At 43.2% G+C, this 21,308-nt stretch overlaps 2 protein-coding genes across 3 annotated transcripts in view; one reads left to right on the top strand and one right to left on the bottom strand.

The window, feature by feature from the left end:
• The window catches only part of Erh (ERH mRNA splicing and mitosis factor), a 58,772-nt gene that overhangs the window by 16,683 nt on the left and 20,781 nt on the right, over window positions 1-21,308 (top strand). The window contains exon 3 of the mRNA XM_060387778.1: window positions 17,215-17,315. Within this exon, the coding sequence (XP_060243761.1) occupies window positions 17,215-17,315 (101 nt within the window). The remainder of the gene's footprint in view (window positions 1-17,214; window positions 17,316-21,308) is intronic.
• Window positions 1-21,308, bottom strand: part of Slc39a9 (solute carrier family 39 member 9) — a 37,424-nt gene that overhangs the window by 5,941 nt on the left and 10,175 nt on the right. For both annotated transcript variants that reach the window (XM_021633509.2, XM_021633510.2), the window contains exons 2-6: window positions 10,540-10,648; window positions 7,432-7,632; window positions 3,461-3,529; window positions 1,250-1,335; window positions 11-145 (exon numbers count right to left, since the gene is read on the bottom strand). In XM_021633509.2, coding sequence (XP_021489184.1) covers window positions 11-145; window positions 1,250-1,335; window positions 3,461-3,529; window positions 7,432-7,632; window positions 10,540-10,648 — 600 coding nt within the window. The remainder of the gene's footprint in view (window positions 1-10; window positions 146-1,249; window positions 1,336-3,460; window positions 3,530-7,431; window positions 7,633-10,539; window positions 10,649-21,308) is intronic.

Genomic DNA, 21,308 nt, shown 5'->3' with positions numbered 1-21,308 from the left:
CCACACTTACCTTACTTAATCCTAAGTATGTCAGCATGGACATGGCTGGTGCTGCCAATGCAAATACCAGCAAATGCTTTCTAATTCGATTCCGCTCTAGGCCAGCATGCATCAGGAAGGAAACCAGCCCAAATGCTGCTGGAGCCTGGAAATGACAAAGTAGCCCTTATTATGACTCGATAAGCAGGGCTTGTTTCCACATCAAGAAATGCATGTGATGGTATCTGAATGTGAACTCTTACAACAGAAACTTAGGTATCCCATCAAGAGAAAGCTTGCTTTTTAGGAATCAGTGTTCTCATCAGAAAAACCCTGCATGTGTGTGTATATCATAAATACTATACATGATATACACACACGCACACCATACACAAAATTATTTTGAATTTTTAAATTTTTATTTATTAGTATTGTGCGTGTGAATGTTGCCACTGTGTGCCACTGTGGGTGTGGTGGTCAGAGGACAACTTTTGGGAACTTGCTTGCAAGCACTTTTACCCACTGAGCCATCTAGTCAGCTATGTGAACAAAATTCTATGAAAAATAGAAACTGAGGACTGGAGAGATGGCTGAGTGGTTAAGAGCACTGGCTGCTCTTCCAGAGGACCTGAGTTCACCAGCACCCCCATGGTGGCTCACAGCTATCTATAATAGGATCCTGCTCCCTCTTCTGGCATGCAAGAGTACATGCAGACAGGGCACTCGTATACATAAATTGCAGGGAGGCAGCGGCAGGCAGATCACTGAAGTTTCAAGGCCAGCCTGGTCTACAAAGTGAGTTTAGGACAGCCAGGACTACACAGAGAAACCCTGTCTCGAAAAAACAAACAAAAAATTAATAAGATTTTAGTCATTTGTGAACATGATACAAAAATTTTATAAAGCCTTTAAAATAAGTTTAAGAAAATAACAAAAACTTAGCAATGAACATATTTAATTCTCCTAAATGGATAGCAACTAAAAAGTAAAAAAAAAAAAAAAAAAAAGGATGGGTGGGGCTATCAAGATGCCTCAGTGGGTCAAGGTGCTTGCTGTGTAAGCCTTGAGACCTGAGTTCAAACCCCAAGAACCAGGGTAAAAGGAGGGAACCAATTTCACAAAGTTGTTCTCTGACCTCATCATGCTAAGTGGCATGTGTGGGCCCATGTGCACACACACATATAAATAAAGATATTTTTAAGCTAAAAAACGAAAAAAAATCACATTTTAGAAATGCATCAATGATCAAGACTACCCAATCTTGGCTTACCTTGTGTAGCATTATCGCCACGAACACAATTAACTGGACACTAGTCTGTGAAGTAGAAGCTGCTGCTCCCAAAGCTACGCCATCCGCTGAATTTGGAGACAAGAAAACAAGATGCTATAAAAGGTGGTGGCTGCAGAGCTGAGTGCGTGGGCTTCAAAGCCAGGCGGAGCTGGGCTTGGTTCTGGGGAAGTCACTCAACCTCGCTGACATCAGTAAGCGGGATGGTAGTGACAAACACCTTTAATTCTAGCACTCAGGAGGCAGGGGCAGGCAGATCTCTGAGTTTGAGGCCAGCCTGGTCTCCATAGTGAGTTCCAGAACAGCCAGGGACTGTAAAACCAAGAAAAACCAAACAAACAAACAAAAATGGTGGGGTCAACAAAACATACATTTTTAGGGCTTCATGAGTGATGAAAAAAAAAAAACATATACAAAGAGCTTAGCATCTGCGTAGTCCATATGTTAGCAGTTTTTATTGTTGAAAAAGTATGAAATCAACATCCCCCAATGAGTCAAGTTATAATAATAGCAGTGCTAAGGAAGAACTTCAAAGGTGGCATCTTTCTGTCTTTAAGGCTGGAGGCCTCAATACAGATGATTCACACATGATGGGGACTATCTTAGCTTGGGTCACTATTGCTGTGATGAAACACCATAACCAAAGTAATCTGGGGAAGAAAGATTTGGCTTACAGTTCCATGACACAGTTCATCAAAAGCAGTAAAGGCAGGAGCTGAGGCAGAGGCCTTGGATGGTGCTGCTTACTGGCTTGTTCCTCATGGCTAGCTTAGCTTGCTTTCTTCTAAAACCCAGGACCCCCAGTCCAGGGTTGGTATCACCCACAACAGGCTGGGCCCTCCCCCATCAATCACTAGCTAAGAAATGTCCTAAGATGAATCTTATGGAGGCACGTTCTCAGTTGAGGATCCCTCCTTTCAGATGACTCTAGTTTGTGTCAAGCTGACATAAAATTTGTCAGGACAGGGACTTTGGCTGAATGGGTGTGTTGGAACACTGTCCAGAAATGGAATCCTGTTAGGAGAATTCTGAGTGTTTGTGAGAACACTCCAAGAAAACAAACGAGGTCTTGTGACCTCAGTTTCTTTGAAACACACGCTTGTTCTGGGAATGTCCACACGTTCTTCCCAGGTCTATGGATAGGAGCGAGTTTACTTCAAATTGCTCATTCTTGCTTGTTGTTGTTATTCAATTAAATGTTTTCCTTTATATGTCTCTATGACATGTTTTTGTCATGTGTGGCTCGTCCATGTGATTGTATACAGCCTGAAATCATGAGACCTTTACTCATGTGATCTTTCTTAACCCTCGAGTATACACTGTCTGGGGCTCTACATGAAGCTGACTGTTGTGTAAGACTTTAGTCCGCCTCATTTATCTGCTCCATTCTCTCAGGCCCCACCACTTCTACAGTGGTGATGAGGGTGAGTCTTGTTAGAAAGCAGAAAACAGCAGGCTAGGAGTGCGCCACTTTTCACAAATGTATTTGGTCCTGACAGAATGCTAGTGTCAGGTCTAGGTTTGGGTTATGGTGCTGAAGTGAGGCCCCTTCACCCCGCTGCTGGGTCTTCTGCTCACTGCCTCGGCCTCCACGCGCAGCAAGGCTGTGTGGTATTGACATGCAGAGGCTCTATCCTAGACAGATCTTAGGAAAGAGGTCAGCAGACTTTTTAAAGCCCAGACAGGACACATTTGAGCTTTATGGGTTAATTGGCCTCTTGTAACTAGTCAACTCTGTCACTATAAAACAAGGCACAGGTAATATATAAACATGTGGCACAGCTGCCTTCCAAAATAGCATTATCACTCTAAATATAATTTTCCAGTGACAGGAAATATGGTGCTGCTGAGGACTTAACATAGGCCTTTCACATACACAACCAATGCTTTGTAACTACGCTTATAACTGATACTTTATAAGCTACAGCAAGACTCTTTTGGACAAAGTCTGAATATGTAGCTCAGGCTAACCTTGAACTCACTAAGTAGTTCAAGTTCATCTCGAACTCTGGATCCTATTGCCCCCACTCCTGGGTGCCTGTATTACAGTCATGTGTTACCATGCCTTGCTTACACCTTGTGTTTAGGTATTAAAAATGTAGAAAACATTCTTAGCTTGTAAATTCAACACAGGACATTCAGTGTGGAGTCTTCTCTGTGAGGTGGGTTAGGCTTGCTGCAATCCCAACTTACCTGCGGCATGGACAACCAGCCCCAGCGTGGTGGTGATTTTGGAACTGCTAGGCCTTGCTGCTTCTGGATCTACACGAGAATGAGAAAGGACCACTAAGTAGTGTGACAGAAAGTTCTAGGACAGCCAAGTCTACACAGAGAAACCCTGTGTCTAGAGCTGGCCCATTATTATCGTTAGTATTTTAGAGCTGGAGTCTTGCTGTGCACTCCTGGTTGGCCTTGAACTCAAAATCAGCCTCGCCTTCCTGAGTAATGGGATTAAGGGTGTATATGTACAACATTATACCCAGCTATGAGTACTTGAGATCTTGAACTCTGATGTAGGTTGTTCTCCTCACTACTGCCTTTTCTTTCTACTTCAAATTCTTCGACATTCTCCTTGTACTAAAGAGGCGGGTGTGGGAAAACTCTTCCCTGGATAGACTCCAGGGATGAATAAGCCCACTGCCGGCCCGCCCTCTGTCTGCAGAAAGTGCACCACGGCCCCTGGTTACTTCTTTCCAGGCTCACCTACCTCCTGCAGCTCTGTTCTCATTCCAACATTTGTCCTAGTTTCCCCTCTCCACTTTGCAGCTACCACCCAATATGCATTTTCACCAATTTATATCCAAGTCACAACAGTTCGCCACTGCTTTTCTTCCTTTGCCTGAACTCACCTTAGCCAGAAATGTCAGAAGCATCTTTAAAACAGTACCTTCTGCTGCATCTTTTAAGTAGCTCAGGTCAGCTGCAACTATACTGTTGGGTAGGATTTTTCCTTTAGTACGGAGCATTGAACCCAAGGCCTTGCCATGCATTTGAGCACGCTTCCACTGAATTACAACCCCCACTCTCTTTCTTACTTCCCTCCCTCCCTTAATTCTGAGACAGAGTTTCACTAAGTGCCAGACTGGCCATGAACTCACTCTGAAGACCATGCAGATCTTGGATTTGTGGCTTCCCTGCCTCAGCCTGGGGAGCTGGAATTACAGGCCCACAGCACCACACCTGACCTGAGGAAGGTTTTTACGTAAGCTTTGTATCAGATGGTTCTCAGTGTTTTTCAGTTTTTAGACCAGTTAACCCAGTTTTTCTAGTACCTTCTAACATCATTACCCTCCTTTCCCCAAATCTCTCACCTCTAGTTCTTGGTTAAGTATTAAACTTCCCACATTATAAACAGTGTTCCAAGTCGAATCCTAGGACCATAGTCATCAAGAAAGGATCGGAGAATGATCTGAGCTCCAAACAACTGTCCCCTGCTCAACTAACATTCTGTGTAGCTGGCACCCATATGCCACTTCAAGGGTTCTGTAACACCACTCAGACAGAGAAAACCACTTCATTGTCTTCCATTCCTAGACCGGCAACCAATATCGCCTTTTAAGTTCTCTTGCTGGAGATGCCACTGCTTTTATAGGAAACAAGGGTGGGGGTTGAGGCAGGGCACGAAGTTCCACCCATAGCTAAGGAGCTATTGGCATTTGGTAGCTGCTGGGAGAAAAAGAGTCGCACTTTCTGTAAGGGTGTGATCCCTAGTCTGCCACTACTCTCCAGAGCAGCCCACACCCCACACACAACACTACTGAGCAACACAAGTTAGGCTCCACGAAGGCGTGCAGGAGGGAGAGGCAGAGAAGGAGGATGGAGAATGAACAAAGGTGGTGGGGATGGTAAAAATCATCAAGATACACTAAATGAAATGTCAAAAATTAATAAAATACTTCAAACATTAGGGGTTTTAAACATAGTATTTTGGGGGCTAAAGATTTCTCAGCAGTTAAGAGCCCCTATAGCTCTTGCAGAGGGCCCAATGAGGTTCTAATCCCAGCACTCACATCTGGTGGCTCACACCCACCTGTGACCTGCTCCAGCAGGCTCCTACACCTGAGGCTCCAGGTGGGTACCTTTGTATGCAGACACACAGACACAGACTCACACACACAAACTGTGCTATTCTTTTTTTTTTAATTAAGATTTATTATTTATATAGAGTTCTGCCTGCATGTGTTCCTGGGTGCCAGAAGAAGGCACCAGCTCTCATTATAGATGGTTGTGAGCCACCATGAGGTTGCTGAGAATTGAGCTCAGGACCTTTGGAAGAACAGCCAGTGCTCTTAACCACTGAGCCATCTCTCCAGCCCCAAAACACATTATTCTTATATATTTATAACTTTTATATATTATAGCCTATTTTTTCAAATCAAGTGTTTGAGGCCCACCTGAGCTACATAAAGAGATTTTGTCTCCAAAAAAATTAAACTAAAACTAAAGAACAAAAACAAAAAGAAAAAAAAAGAAAGAAACACACACACACACACACACACACACACACACACACACACACACAGAAAATGCCAGCAAAAACAGTGCTTGAGAGAGAAAACAGAAGGAGGAATGATCATATGCTACATTTTACTCTGGGTATAGGTACAGGGCACTATTGGTTTGAACAGCTCAGTTTAATTGTTTTAGCTTAATTGCCTTAAAAAGCCAGAGATCTAAACAGCTTACTCAGGGAAACTGGGGCTGAGTTCTAGTGTAAGTTCTAGTTAAGGTCTGCAGACCTTAACATAACTAATGCCTGTTTAGGCCATGGAAGCCAGCACATAGGTAGCACCACCCTGCCAAACGAGAACAACCCCTAATCCATCATAGCCCATAGTTCTGGGGAGTCCCTAACTGGATTAAGCTTGCTTTTTGGTTTCTACAGTTCTGATTCTGGCTAACTGTTCTAGCTAACTGAGGTATGTCAACCCAGGATGTGGTTTTGTGCTTAAAGCTCACTCTGAGAAAGGCTCAGGGCTGTACTGGTGTCCCAAACAGCCAGTGTGATCACCCCACTGGCCAGTAACAACTTTCTGTTGGCTTAAACCAGACCCACCCCATGGAAGAGAGCCAACCCCTGACACTATTGTTGATACTCTGCATGCAGAGTCTAGCATAGCTATTGTTGATACTCTGCTTGCAGAGTCTAGCATAGCTACCCTCGGAGATGCTCCACCCAGCAGCAGCCCTTCTCTTTAGGGCTCTGGTGTCCTGAGTTCTGTGCTGCAAACAACTGGGGATCTTCTGAGACAAGGTCTCACGTAGTCCAGGCTGGCTTCAAACTTGCTATGTAGTTGAGGCGGGTCTGAGTCCTTTTGACCTCACCTCCCAAGTACTAGGACTACAGACATGTAATAATGCTTGGAAAGACAAAGTTTCTGCAACAATTTTAGTTGCCCCCAAGGATGCTGACTTCTAACCCTGTAAAAATAGGTATTTCTGTTCCAAATATTGATACTCTGCAGACTGTGCTTGCTCTCGGTGACTCTCTGCTGTCTTCAGATGGCAATTTTTAAATATTTGAACAGGGTTTAGAGTTATTTGAAAAGGGGCTGGTCCGATGGCTTCCTGAGCTACACCAAAAGCAAAATGCCGGTGACACTGATTTTGATCACCTACTCAAAGCACTGCTGGACTCTTTAATTTACTTCTTTCCTCTGTGTATCTAATAAGCAGATCAGAAAGTACTATCAATTTTTTTGCTTGTTTGCTTGGTCTGTTGGTTGGTTTGGGGTTTTTGCTTGTGGCTGACTAGCTTTTAGACAGTGCCTCCCTGTGTATCCCCCTGGCTGGTCTAAAGCTCAATATGGAGACTAGGCTAGCGTATGTCCTAAGTTTATATAAAGATCAATGTTCCAATCATCGGGCTACAGGCTGCAGGCTGCCTAAAGGCTCCACAGCACGACACAGGCTACTTATGCCCTAGAGGCTCACTCAAGTGTGACCGCTTTAAGCCCAGCGGGGTTAATATGTCAATAAACAGTTGCAGCATGCCACCACTCACCAGCTCCCCTAATTGAATAAAATGCCACATAGCACCTGAGGAGAACAGAGGAGTTTGCCATTTAAGTAAGGTCATTGGCTTGGACCAAATCGTTCAGTTGTTTATAAATTTCCAAACTGCAGGAGTGCTTGCACAGCCGAAAAGCCCGAGGGCTACTCACCGTCAGTGGAATGCACATGGGAGCTGCCAATCTGGTCCACTAGCAACATGAAAACAAAGCCCAGTACAAGGGACACGCCGATGTACGCATGTAGCTGTGTGTGGTCATGGCTGTGCTCATGCTCATGGACAACTGGTATTTCTGCTGCTTTGTCTGATGCAATCACATTCTGCTTGGTTTCACTGGCTTGATGGTGTTTTCCTGGAGCAAAACAAACCCATAATGTAACAGCTTCCATCTGTATTTTAAGTGCCATTTAATTTACTGTAAGGACACCTAATTCCTATACTGTAATCCAGGCAACCATAAACTTTCAGTTTGAAAGGCTGTGATAAAACATTCTGCTTTTGGCATGCAGACCTTCTGAGTGCTATCAACTCAAAATCCTGATCATGGAAGAAAATCACCATGCAAGAATGCAGTCACATTTCCAAGAGCCCCAAACCTAAATCTTCCTTTTTCATCTGAGAAGTTCATGCCAGTCTCTGCAGGAAAGCACATGAAGCTTCACATTGATGAAACCAGGGGAAGAAAGCACAGTGGCAATGAAAGCAAATGCAGCAATGTCACTACTTTTATACCTAGGTTGACACAAAATTCGCACATAAAAAGCAAACAGCATAGAAAACATTTAGCTTTTATAAAATATTAGTGAGTTCCTTTCTCTCTCTCTCAAAATTAGCCAAAGGATATTCCTAATTCATATCACAGGTTTGATACTTCAAACACTGATGCTTACAGGCCAAAATTTTATATTTTTATTGAAAAATTTATACAATATATTTAGATTAAATTCTTTCCCCTCCTGCAACTCCTCCCAGGCCCTCTCCACTTCCCTACTCACCCAATTCTTTCTCTCTAAGCAAAACAAAAACAAATAGACAAAAACAACAAAAATCAAAAATAATCAAAACATACAAACTAAAAAAAAGAAAAATCAACAAAATAAGAAATATATATAAAAAAATTCAAACAAAACAAAAACACACAAAAATACACAAGGTCTGCTTTATGTTAGTAACTACTCCTGGGGGTTGAGTAGAGCGCTTGCCCTGGGGTTCCTCGGTCCTCAGCTCTGAGAAAAACAAACAAACAAAAAAGACAAAGTAACTAATCCTGGAGACGGGCCAGCCCAGGAGTGTGTCTGACATACCAGGTTTCCACTGGGGAAAGAAAACCTGCTTTTCCCTTTCCCAGCAGGTTACAACTGCAAACTTCTTGGTTAGAGGTGGGACTCTGTCCAGTACCCATTCCTGTGCTGGGACTGTGTCTGGTTTGGACCTCTACAGGTCCTATGTAGGCTGCCAAAGCCTCTGTGTGTTCACATGAGCACCAGTCCTATTGTGCCCAGAAGATACCGTTTTCTTTCAAACTCTCACGCTCCTTCTGCCTCCTCTTCTGCAAAGATCTCTGAGCCCAGAGGGGAGCTTTGATGAAGACATCCCATTTAGGGCTGAGTGCTCCAAAGCCTCCCATTCTCTGTAATCGTCCAGTAGAGGGTGTCCCGTGTTAACTATTTGCTGCAAGGAGCTTCTCTGACGAGGGTTCTGCCACGTTCTCCATCATGGGTATAGCAATCTCTAGTTACAAGTCGTTTGATTTACTATGCTCCTTTATCAGAACAGTAGTAGGTTCCCCCTGGGTCTGTGACTTACTTAGTCTCAGGTTCTTGGCACTCTAGTAGTGTCGAGTATAGGTTCCACCTCTTGCAGTAGGTCTTAAATCCAATCAAAAACAGACCCCCATGGTAGAAGAAGAGAACAGACCCCACAAACTGCCCCTGCACCATGGCATGTGTGTACCCACCTCCTCATACAAAACAATAAATAAATGTAATAATAAGAAATACGGATAAAGGAAGAGACCTGACACGAATGGGCTTCCATACTCCTGTGTACACACATTAACATCTACTTGAATGCATATATGTGCATGCATCACACACAAAAGATAACTGTTATGTTACAGGATATTTAAGTAATGTACATAGAAAACCTAATTGTTAGCACAATACAAGAGCCTAAATAGATATTGCAGTTTTATGGTCCTGAAGAGATGCAGTTTGAATGTGCCTCTAAAAACTTCCGTAGATGAGAATTCTATGGAATGGAATGTTACTATTTCAAGGCAAGTTCCTTGGGAGAGGTCTTGCACTCTATGAACGGAGACGAAGTCAGCTGGGTGGCCTCGAGCTACCCACCATGAAGGTAAAATGGTTCGGCCCCTACTGACTTGGATTGCGGCCCCACCATGATAGTGACATGGTTCAACCTGCCAAGGTGTAGGGAAGGAGCTAGAGACTTCTTTTATAGGCAACTGGACCTCTGCTATAGTGCTCTCTTTTTTGGCTTAAAACAATCTTTTTGGAAGGAGCTCTGAGGAAGAGATAGGGATCCTCTCTCTGGGCTTGCAGGAACAACACAGAAGCAGTTGGCAGGACACAGGCAAAACAGTTTCTAGAAAAGAGCTAAGGAGTCCTCTTTGGTCTGAAGGAGCTCAGGAGAAAGGTAGACTAGCTCCACAGAATGACACATAGAAAAAGATTTCTAAAGAGCCAGTAGTTTAGCTGTCGAGTCAGGCTTATATATAGATACACTGTATATAGTTCAGAAAACAAAGTTACCTCACTGAGCTAGCAGGTTTTTATCTGTTTATGCCTCCTATATCTTTATTGGTATAAATATTAGATAATTTTCATTAATTAATTTACTTTACATCGATAGGAGCTTGTCCTTCCCCTCTCATCCCAGTCCCCCTATGGCCCCGCCCTTTCTCCTTAGAGAAGGGGAGACCTCCCATGGATATCAACCTGCCTTGACATACCAAGTTGTAGTATGATTGGGCACATTTTCTTCTACTGAGGCTAAACAAAGGCATCCAGCTAGGGAAAAGGGATCCAAAGATAATTTACACACTGTTAAATCACCCATTGCAGTATTAATTAGTGTTCATGAGTTACAGTATTCAGAAAACTGCTAAGGATTTGTGCAATGTCTAAGGAGTCCAAAGGTGTCTTAAACACCCTTTTAGGACAAACATGAACTATGGCCACAGAAATTCCATTAATTCTTCTGCTGATGTTTCCCAGGTAAGGCTAGTCTCTCTCACCTTCCAGAACCTCTTCATAAAGTGCATGCACCCCTTCAGGCACAATAACTGCCAGTGCGGTTCCACAGAGAAGACCAGCACCCAACACTGTCACCAGCTTCAGTCGTTCCTGGAAAAGCAACAAAAGAAACCATTAGAGAGACTGATGGTTAAGGAAATTTTTCTATTCATGAAACCTATAGCCACAATGGCCAGTAAGCATTACAAATGATTAGCTTCGTAAGTAATGCCAGTTAAAAGATGAGAAGCTGGGCACACTGGCTTCTGAGGAGGCTGATGGAGGAAGATTGCTTGGGCCTAAAGTTAGAGACAACCTGGACAACACAAGATCATGACGTCTTTGTTTCTTTACTTGGAGGCAGGGTTTTGTGTAGGCCAGGCTGGCCTCAAACTTGATAATGTAGCTAAGGATGACCCTGAATTTCCTCCCATCTCTGTCTCCTAAGTTCTGAGAGCACAGGCACGAGATCTACACCTGGTTTTATGCAATGCTGGGGACCAAACTGAGGGCTTTGGGCATTCTACCAGCGGAACTACAGCTGGTCCATTTGTTTCTTTCTATAAATAGCTAATTCTTATTAGTTAAAAAACTTGCATACAAAGTAATGGATCTCATTATGGCATTGAACCATTGTTCTAGCCCATGGCATTTAATGTATTTTGAGCATATATCCCTTTCCCATTTCACTCCTACTGTTTCCTTTCCTCTAACCCAACTAGTCACCCTGCTATTTTCATGTCTCTCTCTTTTTTTTAAATGATCCAATGAGTTTCATTAATGCAGGTTACAGGAGGCGAGTAAGAGTATGCTTACAGGACTGGGAGCATCTTTTTTTCTTTTTAAGATTTCATTTATTTATTTATTTATTTACTTACTTATTTACTTATTTATTTATTTATTTAATTCGTGAGTGCTCTATCTGCATATATGCCTGCATGCCAGAAGAGGGAATCAGATTCCAGCATAAATAGTTGTGAGCCACCATGTGGTTGCTAGGAACTGAACTCAGGTCCTCTCTGAGCAGACAGTGCTCTTACCAGCAGAGCCATCTCTCCAGCCGAAGTGTGAACACCTTACCAATGGCTACACCACTGGAAAAAAAAATGTCTAAGGCTGTAGAGATGGCTCAGCAGTTAAGAGCACTGGTTGCCCTTCCAGAAGACCTAGTTACACTCCAGTACCGACACAGCGGCTCACAACTATCTGTAACTTCAGTTCTAGAGGATCTGACTCTGACTCTCTCTTTGGGCCTCCGTGGGCACTGTGCACACATGTGGTGCCCAGACATACATGCAAGCAAAACACCCATATACATAAAATACAAACAATAATTTAAAACAGAAGAGAGAATGTAGTATCTCTTCCTCCCCCACAGACCACTGACTTCCTCAGGGGAGTGGTAAGGTCTCACTGACCTGGCCAGGAACTACCAGCCTAAGCAGGCTTTGAACCCACAACAATCCTATTCAGGCTCCCATTGCTAGGATTACAAGTATCAGCTACTACAGCCTGGGAAACCACAACCCTTAAAGCAAAAAAGAAAAGTTGGCAATGATGTAGGGAAACATTTACTACTGAGCACGAGCAGGCGCAGCGAGTACATTGCCCTAACCCTGACACGGATGTGAACTGCCACAGCTTATTTGGTCCACAATTGACAATTTAGGCTTACAGTCTCAAAGATGTGAGCTAGAGGGATGACTCAGTGGCTAAGAACCTTGCTGTATAAGTATTCAAGCCCAGGTTCAAATCCAGCAGCCATGAAAAAAGCTGGACATAGGTATGTTTCTGCCCATAACCCAGTGCTGTGGGGAGGCAGCCAGCCTAACTCCAGGATCACTCAGTGACCCAGGCTCAAAGGAATAAGGAAGAGAGTGATTAGAGCAGGATGCCCAGTCTTTTACCAGCATCCGCATGTATACATGGGTGCATATACCATCCTCATACGCATGTACATACACTAGTTACACATACAACTTTCATACGTACATACAGACACACATACATTCCAAAGGGAATTTTTACTCGCACTCCCTGCTCTCCTCTCTCATGCTCCCACCCTCCCACCTCAACCCCCCTCCCCGTAAATTAAGTGAAATCTTTGATCCACAAACTTCACTTCTAGAAATTCACCAAAGAAAGAATTAAAGCAAAAATGATCATGCACTTAAAAAAAGACCAGTGTCTAGTCTTGGGTTCAGAAAGTCATGCTGTTTTGGTATGAGGAAAGAATGACAATGTGTACTGATAATCTGTTTGTGAAAAAATTTATAGATGTGTCCAACTGCTCCAATAAAACACTCAGCAAGAGCAACTTAGGCAAGGGAAGGTTTATCTCAGTTCCCAGTTGAAGGTACAGTCCGTGATAGGGCAACGGAGGCGACAGGAGCTCGAAGTAGCCGGCTACATGACACCCACAACCAGGAAGTGGAGAGAGCCACTCACTTTCTCCCTTTTCCACAGGTCAGGGTCTCAGCCCCAGGAATGGTGTGCCCACGGCAGGCAGGTCTCCCCAGCTCAATTAATCTAGCTGAGATAACCTCCCGTGCTCATTTCCAGAGGCCATCTCCCAGGCGATTCTGGGTCACAGTACATAAAAATAAGCATATGGTAAATTAACAATTTTTACTTCATAACCATATACAGTATATAATTACATATAACTTATAAATACATGAAAATAAACCTAGCTCTCAATACTAACATGGTTCTGTGGTTTCAGTTCCTTTTTCTTTGTGTGTTCACATCTGAATGCGGGGATGTGTGGGAAGAATAGAGATCAATACCTAGTGTCGTCTTCTCCATCTCATTTTCTGAGACAAGGTCACTCTTGTAGAGGATTCAACCTAGGTTTACAGCACCCACATTAGGTGGATCACAGTCACCTATAAGTTCACTTCCACGTAACCCCTAACATCATCCTCTGGCCTCAACTGCACACATGCATGCACAGACACAGACACACAGACAGACAGACAGACAGACACACGGAGAGGGGGGAGGGAGAGAGAAGAAAATGATGAGCTGTGTGGTGGTTTGAATGAGAATGTTCCCCTTAAGACCCAGTTGAGTCCTTAGTCCCCAGTTGGTGTACTCTTGTGATAGTTTGAGGTGTGGCCTTGCTGTAGGAAATATATCACTGGGTGTGGGCTCTGGGGTTTCAAAAGCTGTATGTCATAAGCCATGTGTCAGTCCCAGTTTGCTCCCTCAGCCTGCTGCTCCCTGATGCCATGCCTCCCTACCATGGTGATGGAACTATACGCCCAAATAAACTACTCCTTCAATAAGCTGTCTTGGTCAAGGCTTATACCAATACTTGAGCCATAGTGTCAATTTTTATTGGGGGAAAAAATTCTTAACTGTCATAGTTTAAGTCATGAAATACGATGACCAAAGCAATTTGGGGAGGAACGAGTTTATTTGCCTTACACCTCCATCCCACTGTTCATCATCCAAGGAAATCAGGACAGGAACTCAAACAGGGCAGGAACCTGGAGGCAGAAGCTGATGCAGAGGCCATGGAGGGGTGCTGCTTACTTGCTTTCTCAGCCTGCTTTCTTACTGGACTTAGGGCCACCCTGTCTAGAGGGGACTCAACTCTAGCTTGTGTCAAGTTGACAGAAAACTAGCCAGTACACCACCAGAATAATTTTAGACTCAGCCTAATTTATTTCAAGCCTAGCTATAATGGCTCTATGTTGTCTACATGCATGTATTCTCTCATAAAACTTTGCAACCAGGGATTCAATCTCAAATTCTGTGTTTATTAAGGTCAACAAAGTGCTGGCAGCTTCTGTCCTTTGCCTGTGGTAAATCACTAATAAGGCGAATTTAAATGAGGAACTATAAACTTCAGGTATATTTCAAGATGGGAAGAGAGCTCCCCAAGCAACAGTTTCTGTCAGGGTAATGAACTATTTTCTCAAGAGAGGCATGAACTGCGCAGTGCCACTGGTTTTGTTACCTCGTTTTAAAACTTCACAGTTGTAGCTGACTGAGCTGGAGAATCAGCCAGCTGTATTAATTAAAACAACAGCTTGCATTCAATGCCATTAACTATCAGTGCAAAGCTTTGAAGTCTGTTTAATTTTCTTGGCAGACAGCAAGAAAATTAAATAGTTTTTCTTTCCCCACTCATAAAAACAGTCAACCAAATACAAGTCAACACTTTTAGAAGCTTTTGTTACTGAAATTTCTGTCTCGGTCTTCGTGTCCAAGGCTACTTTAGTACTCAAAGCATCAACAATATCCTAAAAAAGAGGTAAATTTGTTAGAGCAACACTGATTGGATCCAAGCACTGAAGAGATATCAAGGAATATGGAATAATTTTTGCTCAAACAGCAAAGCTTTTCTCCATAGTCTTACAAAGCTGCTTCAAGGAGATATTTCACATTAATTTAGCCACTACACGATCTGCCATTAACATCCCTAACTCAGATTTGAATTTCATTCAAGTTCTTCTGTCTGAAACAAGGCCACCCCAAAGCTCCAGCCCTAAGTGGCAGCAGGGTGAACCTCCCGTGCTTCCGTGTCCTCCTCTGTATGCAAACGCTGTTGCTGTTACTGCATGGCAACAGGATGTTAGCACAGTCTGCAGAGACACTGTTGGTGCTTATCTTCGACATCATCTGGTGCATGAACAGCAAGGGTCTAACATTAGGGGATTGCTTGGAGACACTTAAATGAACAGTGATCAGGGACAGCTAGATGTCCCTCTTTATTCACTTAACATAAAGATTAATGAAGTCTTCCAGGAAGTAATAATAAGCATGCACTTTATTAACACCCCTTCCTCCAATCTTAAAAGATAAGACTGAACTGTTTTTCTTTCTAAACATAAAATAACTAAACATGGCAGTCAGTGGTGGCAAATGCTCAGAAGCAGAGGCAGCTGCGTCTCTGAGCTGGAGGCCAGCCAAGACAGCCAAGGCTGCACAGAGAAACCCTGTGCTGAAGTTTGAGAGATGGCTGAGGTTTGAGAGGTTGAGGCTGGAGAGATGGCTGACTGGTTAAGAGTGGCTGAGGTTTGAGAGGTTGAGGCTGGAGAGATGGCTGACTGGTTAAGAGTGCTGTCTGCTTTTCCTAAATGGACCTGGGTTCATTTCCCGGCTACCACATGGTTGCTCACAGCTGTCTCTAACTCTAGTTCCAAGGAAGGTGACACCTTTATACTAATGCACATAGAATAAAGCTAATTAAAAAAAAAAAAAAAGAAAGAAACCCTGTCTTGAAACACAAAACAAAGAGAGAACTGAACATAGCTAAAAATCCTATGTAGATTCTTTCAGGTGACCATAAAAACAAAACAGAAACTTACTATGAAAGAAGTTGGGAAAAGATTGGCAATAATTTACCAGTAATATATAGAGTCCAATGAACAGACTAAAATAATAAAAAACATGTTTTTTTTCTCTAGCAAAGTTTTTAAAAATTGAATAATAGGGGGTCTGGAGAGATGGCTCAGTGGTTAAGAGCATTGGCGGCTCTTCCAGAGGTCCTGAGTTCAATTCCCAGCAACCACATGGTGGCTCACGACCATCTACAATGAGATCTAGTGACCTCTTCTGGCCTGCACACAGAACATTGTAGATATAATAAATAAATAAATAGATAGATAGATAGATAGATAGATAAATAAATAAATCTTTAAAAAAATTGAATAATAATGTGAAAATAAATTGTCATTTGCATTGATTAAACAAACATTCTCAAAACATTGAGAACCTTCTTAGGGACATTTATGCCCTCTGACGTTGTACATTTTTAAATTTTTATTTTAATTTTTTTATTCCTGGAGACAGGACCTCTCCATTACGAAGCCATTCTGTCTTGGAGCTCATTATGTAGAGCAAGCTGGTCTCCAATTCACAGAGATTCACCTGCATCAGCCTCCACAGGGGCGAGCCAGGGCACTAACCTCACTCCGTTATTCCATTCTTGATTCTCTTTTTCCCGAGACGGGGTTCCTCTGTGTAACAGCCCTGGCTGTCCTGGAACTCTCTTTTTAGACCAGGTTGGCCCAAACTCAAGAGATCTGCCTGCCTCTGCCTCCCGAGTGCTAGGACTAAAGGTGTGTGCCACCACACCCAACTTCATTATTCCATTCTTAAAATCTGAAATATGGCCAGAGTTTAGACAAGCACAAAAAAGTTCACTCAATCTTTTCGTGTCAAAAACAAATTAATTTCAGTATATAAAATGACTGAATGTAGCAAAGACATTTGAAAATACATATATTAACCAGTGTGGTGGCACACACCTTTAATTCCAGCACTCAGGAGTGGGAGGCAGGTAGATCTCTGTGAGTTTGCGGCCAGCCTGGTCTACAAAGCAAGTCCAGGACAGGCAGAGATACACAGAGAAACCCTGTCTCAATAAACGTCCCTAAAAAGAAAACGCCTATATTAAATTTGAATAATAAAAGAATTATTCCCAAACAAAAGGGAAAATGTAAAATTATACATAAACAATCTACTCAACCATGTTAAATATTAAAACAAAATAAAACTGATGTAAAATGTGTGTGGTAGTTTGAATAGGAATGGCCCCCATAAACCCATGTGCTTGAATGCTTGACCCATAGGGAGTGGTACCATTAGGAGGAAGTTGTGTTTGAGCTCTCATATACACTTATACTAGGCCTAATGACGCAGTATCCTTTTGCTTCCTGTAGATCAAGATGTAAAAAGAACTCTCGGCTACTTCTCCAGCACATGTCTGCCTGCACACTGCCATCTTTCCTGCCGGGATGGTAACGGACTAAACTCTGAAACTGTAAGCCAACCCCAATTAAATGTTTTCCTTCATAAGAGTTGTTGTGGTCATGGTGGGTGTCTCTTCACAGCAATGAAACTGTAAGACAAAATGTTATTAGTGATCCTACCTAGCTGTAGGAAAATATTTTCTTTTCCTTCTACACATGACATTAAATGTCCCACAGTCTATCTATAATTGACTATAAACATGCCTCCTCCGCCCCAAAATGCTGGAAGCAGGAGACACGGCTCAGCAGGTAAGAGCACTGGCTGTTCTTCCAGAGGATCACCTAGGTTTGATTCCAGGAACCCACATGGCAGCTCACAGCTGTCTGTAACTTCAGTTCCAGAGTATCTGACATGCATCTTAGACATGCACACAAACACCCATACACAGATAATTTTAAATGCTAACTATGGGCTGGGACTGTAGCTCAGTGCTTGTCTAACAAGCATGACCACTGGGTTCACGTTCCTGCATGGTGGCACACACCTGTAATCCCACCATTAACATGGAAGCAGGGGATTCAAAGTCCAAGGTCATCCTTAGCTACTTAGCAGGTTCCAGTTCACCCTAGGCTAACTTTATATGCTGTCTTAAGGGGGGGTGGGGTGGAGGGGTGGCATACATTTAATCCCAGGAGGCAGAGGAAAAGTGTATCTCTGACAGTTTCTGGCCAGCTAGGCTACATAGTGAAACCTAGTCTCAACAAGAAAAACTGCTGGGAGCTGAAGAGAGCTCAGTTAAGAGTGCTCTGTCTGGGAAGGTTTGGATCCTAGCACCTACATCCAAGGCTTATGAACACTTGTAACTCCAGCTTCAAGGGATCCTGTAACTTCCTTCTACTCTCTGTGGGCACTTTTGCATGTGTACACACACACACACACACACACACACACACACAAATAATTTTTTAATGAGACTATATAAACAGGCCTTGAACTTACTAAACACTGAAGCTCAGTTTCCTCTCTACTAACAGGGTTTAGACTTCCTCATCAGGGTTACTACTACAATCAACACAGAACTGCCTTGTAACTCACAGTGTAAGCTACTACAATCATTGTGCTGTGGTTGAATCAGAGGGTGCAATGCCCTAAATGTGATCAGTTAGTTGTTTTCTCCTGGTGGGAGCGGATCTGGGAGGAGTTAGGGGTAAGCGTGATCAAAATACATTGAATGAAACTCTCTAAGATTAATAAAAATATTTTAAGGACTTAAAATATGAATATGAATGCTTTCCCTGCATGTATATGTGCACCAGGTGCGTGCCTAGTGCCTGTGGAGCACAGAAGGTGGCATACTCCCCCAGAACCGGGTTAGGATGGCTGTGACCCACCATGTGGGTGCTGGGAACCAACATCTGCAGGAACACGTGCCCCTAACCACCAAGCCCGAAAGATATGTTTACAAATATGTTCTCTCCTTTACCCAATGGTTTTAAACTCTGCAACTGTCACGAATTCAGTCGCTTGCTCTCTGTCATGTGTATTAATCTCCTCTACTAGTCACTGTCCTTTCTGCAGACAGCTTAGAAAACCCTGAGAGCTCCTCTAGAGGCTCTCACAATGTAAAGGTGGGTTGACAATGTATAAATCTTTTTTAAGATGCATTTTTATTAGGTATTCAAAGTTTTGTCTGCCTGTACATTTGCCCACCAGAAAAGGGCACCAGATCTCATTATAGATGGTTGTTGAGCCATCATGTGGTTGCTGGGAATTGAACTCAGGACCTCTGCAAGAGCAGCCAGTGCTCTTAACCTCTGAGCCATCTCTCCAGCAATGTGCAAATCTTTTTTTAAAAGATAGATTGATTTACTGATTTACTTATTATGCAATATTCTGCCTGCACCCCAGAAGAGGGAACCAGATCCCACTATAGATGGTTATGAGCCACCATATGGTTGCTGGGAATTCAAATCAGGACCTCTGAAAGAGCAGCTAGCAGAAGCGCTCTTAACCTCTGAGCCCCAATAATGTGTAATTCTTAAGTCACAAAATAACATTTGGAAGATTTCATACAAAAATCCAGATTTCCAGGTCTGAAAAAGTAGAAAGCTTTGGCAGTATCAGGCAGTATGTATCAAATAATAAGCGGCTTTCAGTTCATCACAACTCTCATTACTACCTAATGACTTCAGGGCAGACACTAAAGGTCAGCTGCCACGTATTATGACACTGTTTTCTAAGATATGGGATCTTGCTATGTTGCTCCAGCTGGCCCATCTAGGCTCACGTGATCCTCTTGTTTCAGCTTCAGCATTTCTGGGGCTACAGGAGCACACCCCTTTGCCCCAGTTAAACTGTTGGATCTTATGCCAGAACAGAGTGACTGCTCAGCCTTGGTGCTGCTTGATTTTATGAACAACTACCCCACTGTATCAGCCAGAGTCCAACCAGGAAAGAGAAACCATAAAGTCACTTGAATAGGCAAAGTTAAATAGAAAGAGTAACTTTAACAGTAATGAGAAACTGACTAATAAGAACATACAAGTACCAGGTGGTGTGGTGCTTGATCCCAGTACTTGGGAGGCAGAAGCAGGTGGATCTCTGAGTTCAAGGCCACCTGGTCTACAGAGTGAGTTCCAGGCCAGCCAGGGCTACACAGAGAAACCCTGTCTCAACCCCTCAACCCCTACCACCCCCCCCCAAAAAAAAAAGACAAGTAGCAATATAAGGAGTGGCTCCCTCCCAAAGACAGAAATAAGAATACCTAAAAAATAAAATAAAATAAAAAGACTGAGGTCCAAACCCTGCTGAAGAGGTTATGGCTGGGGTCCAGAGAATAGCACAAGTTTCTGAGTTACCAGCAAGCCAGTTCTTGCTGGTAGAACTGGCTAGAAACAAGCACTCCAGGCTGTAGGGAAAGTTGTTCATGGGTGTCTTGCTGGAGACTGTCCCATAAAACCACCCAGGAGGGGTGCCAATGGAAACTGATGCCTGCTGAGTGCTGGAGCAGCTGTGTATGCCCCAAGAGCCCAGAATGAACAGCTGGCTGAAGTGTAGGAGCCGGGCACAGAGAAACCTACCCAGTAGGGCTAAGACTCCAGGCACGCTGCAGGCCCTGTCACAGCTGGACACTGTGCAAGGAGGCTGCCCTACTAAAGAAATCAGTGCCAGAGAAACTGCCTACGAGCCTGCTGAACAAGCATGCCAGAACCAAAAGGGTAACACCTCCCTCTTATAAATTCTCTCCAGCATCCTCTACTGACAAGGAGTTAATATCCTGCCAGCTGGCAAAAGAAATATTTAAAGGCACAGGTACATGTTTTTGCAGAGAGGATGATGAAGACTGAATTTGGAACAAAAGGCTCAGCTGGTAACTGGTCCACTCGTTTACTAGAAAAAGCAGAAGTTAAGAAAGAACAAAGGGCAAAAGAGAGCAAACAAAATGCTTACTTTCAGGATGTCTGACTAATGAGACTTGCTGGTTCTCTGGATTAACAGATGTCTGGAAAGGTGCCACCAATACTCTCCTTCCATCTCTATATAATTAGTGGTCAAGTACTCAGTAAACCACACAAGTTCTACTATCATCCCTTTACATGTCTCAAGTAAGTACATCTATTATCCCCACTGTACGGGTGGAGAAGCAGAGGCCTAGAAGGTAATTTGCCTAGCCTCACATAACCAGTAAGTGACAGGGCAATGACTTGCACCTATGAAGGCTAGCTTGCTCACTATGCTAAACTGCTTGTGGACAAAACTTGTTTTGTCGTTTAACAGCCTTTTGCTTTTAGCAAGCGTTCTCCCATTTGCCTATCAAATGCATAAAGAAATGAAGCTGAGTGTACAGCTAGATGGAGAGACCAGGATTAGCTAGATTATAATAAATACTTAGGATCAAGGCAGCAAGCAGAACCTTCGATGATGATATAATCATCCAGACCTTGTCACTTCATAGCCCATATAACTGAGACAGAAAGATTTCTAACGCAAAAACCCAACTACTTCTGGCTCAGGAAGTTGGAAATCAAACGCTAGTATTCAAGGGTAAGTGAGCAGCTTTGTT

Source organism: Meriones unguiculatus, chromosome 7, assembly GCF_030254825.1.
Source record: "Meriones unguiculatus strain TT.TT164.6M chromosome 7, Bangor_MerUng_6.1, whole genome shotgun sequence".
NCBI lineage: Eukaryota > Metazoa > Chordata > Mammalia > Rodentia > Muridae > Meriones > Meriones unguiculatus.
This window is presented reverse-complemented; position numbering and strand designations above follow the sequence as displayed.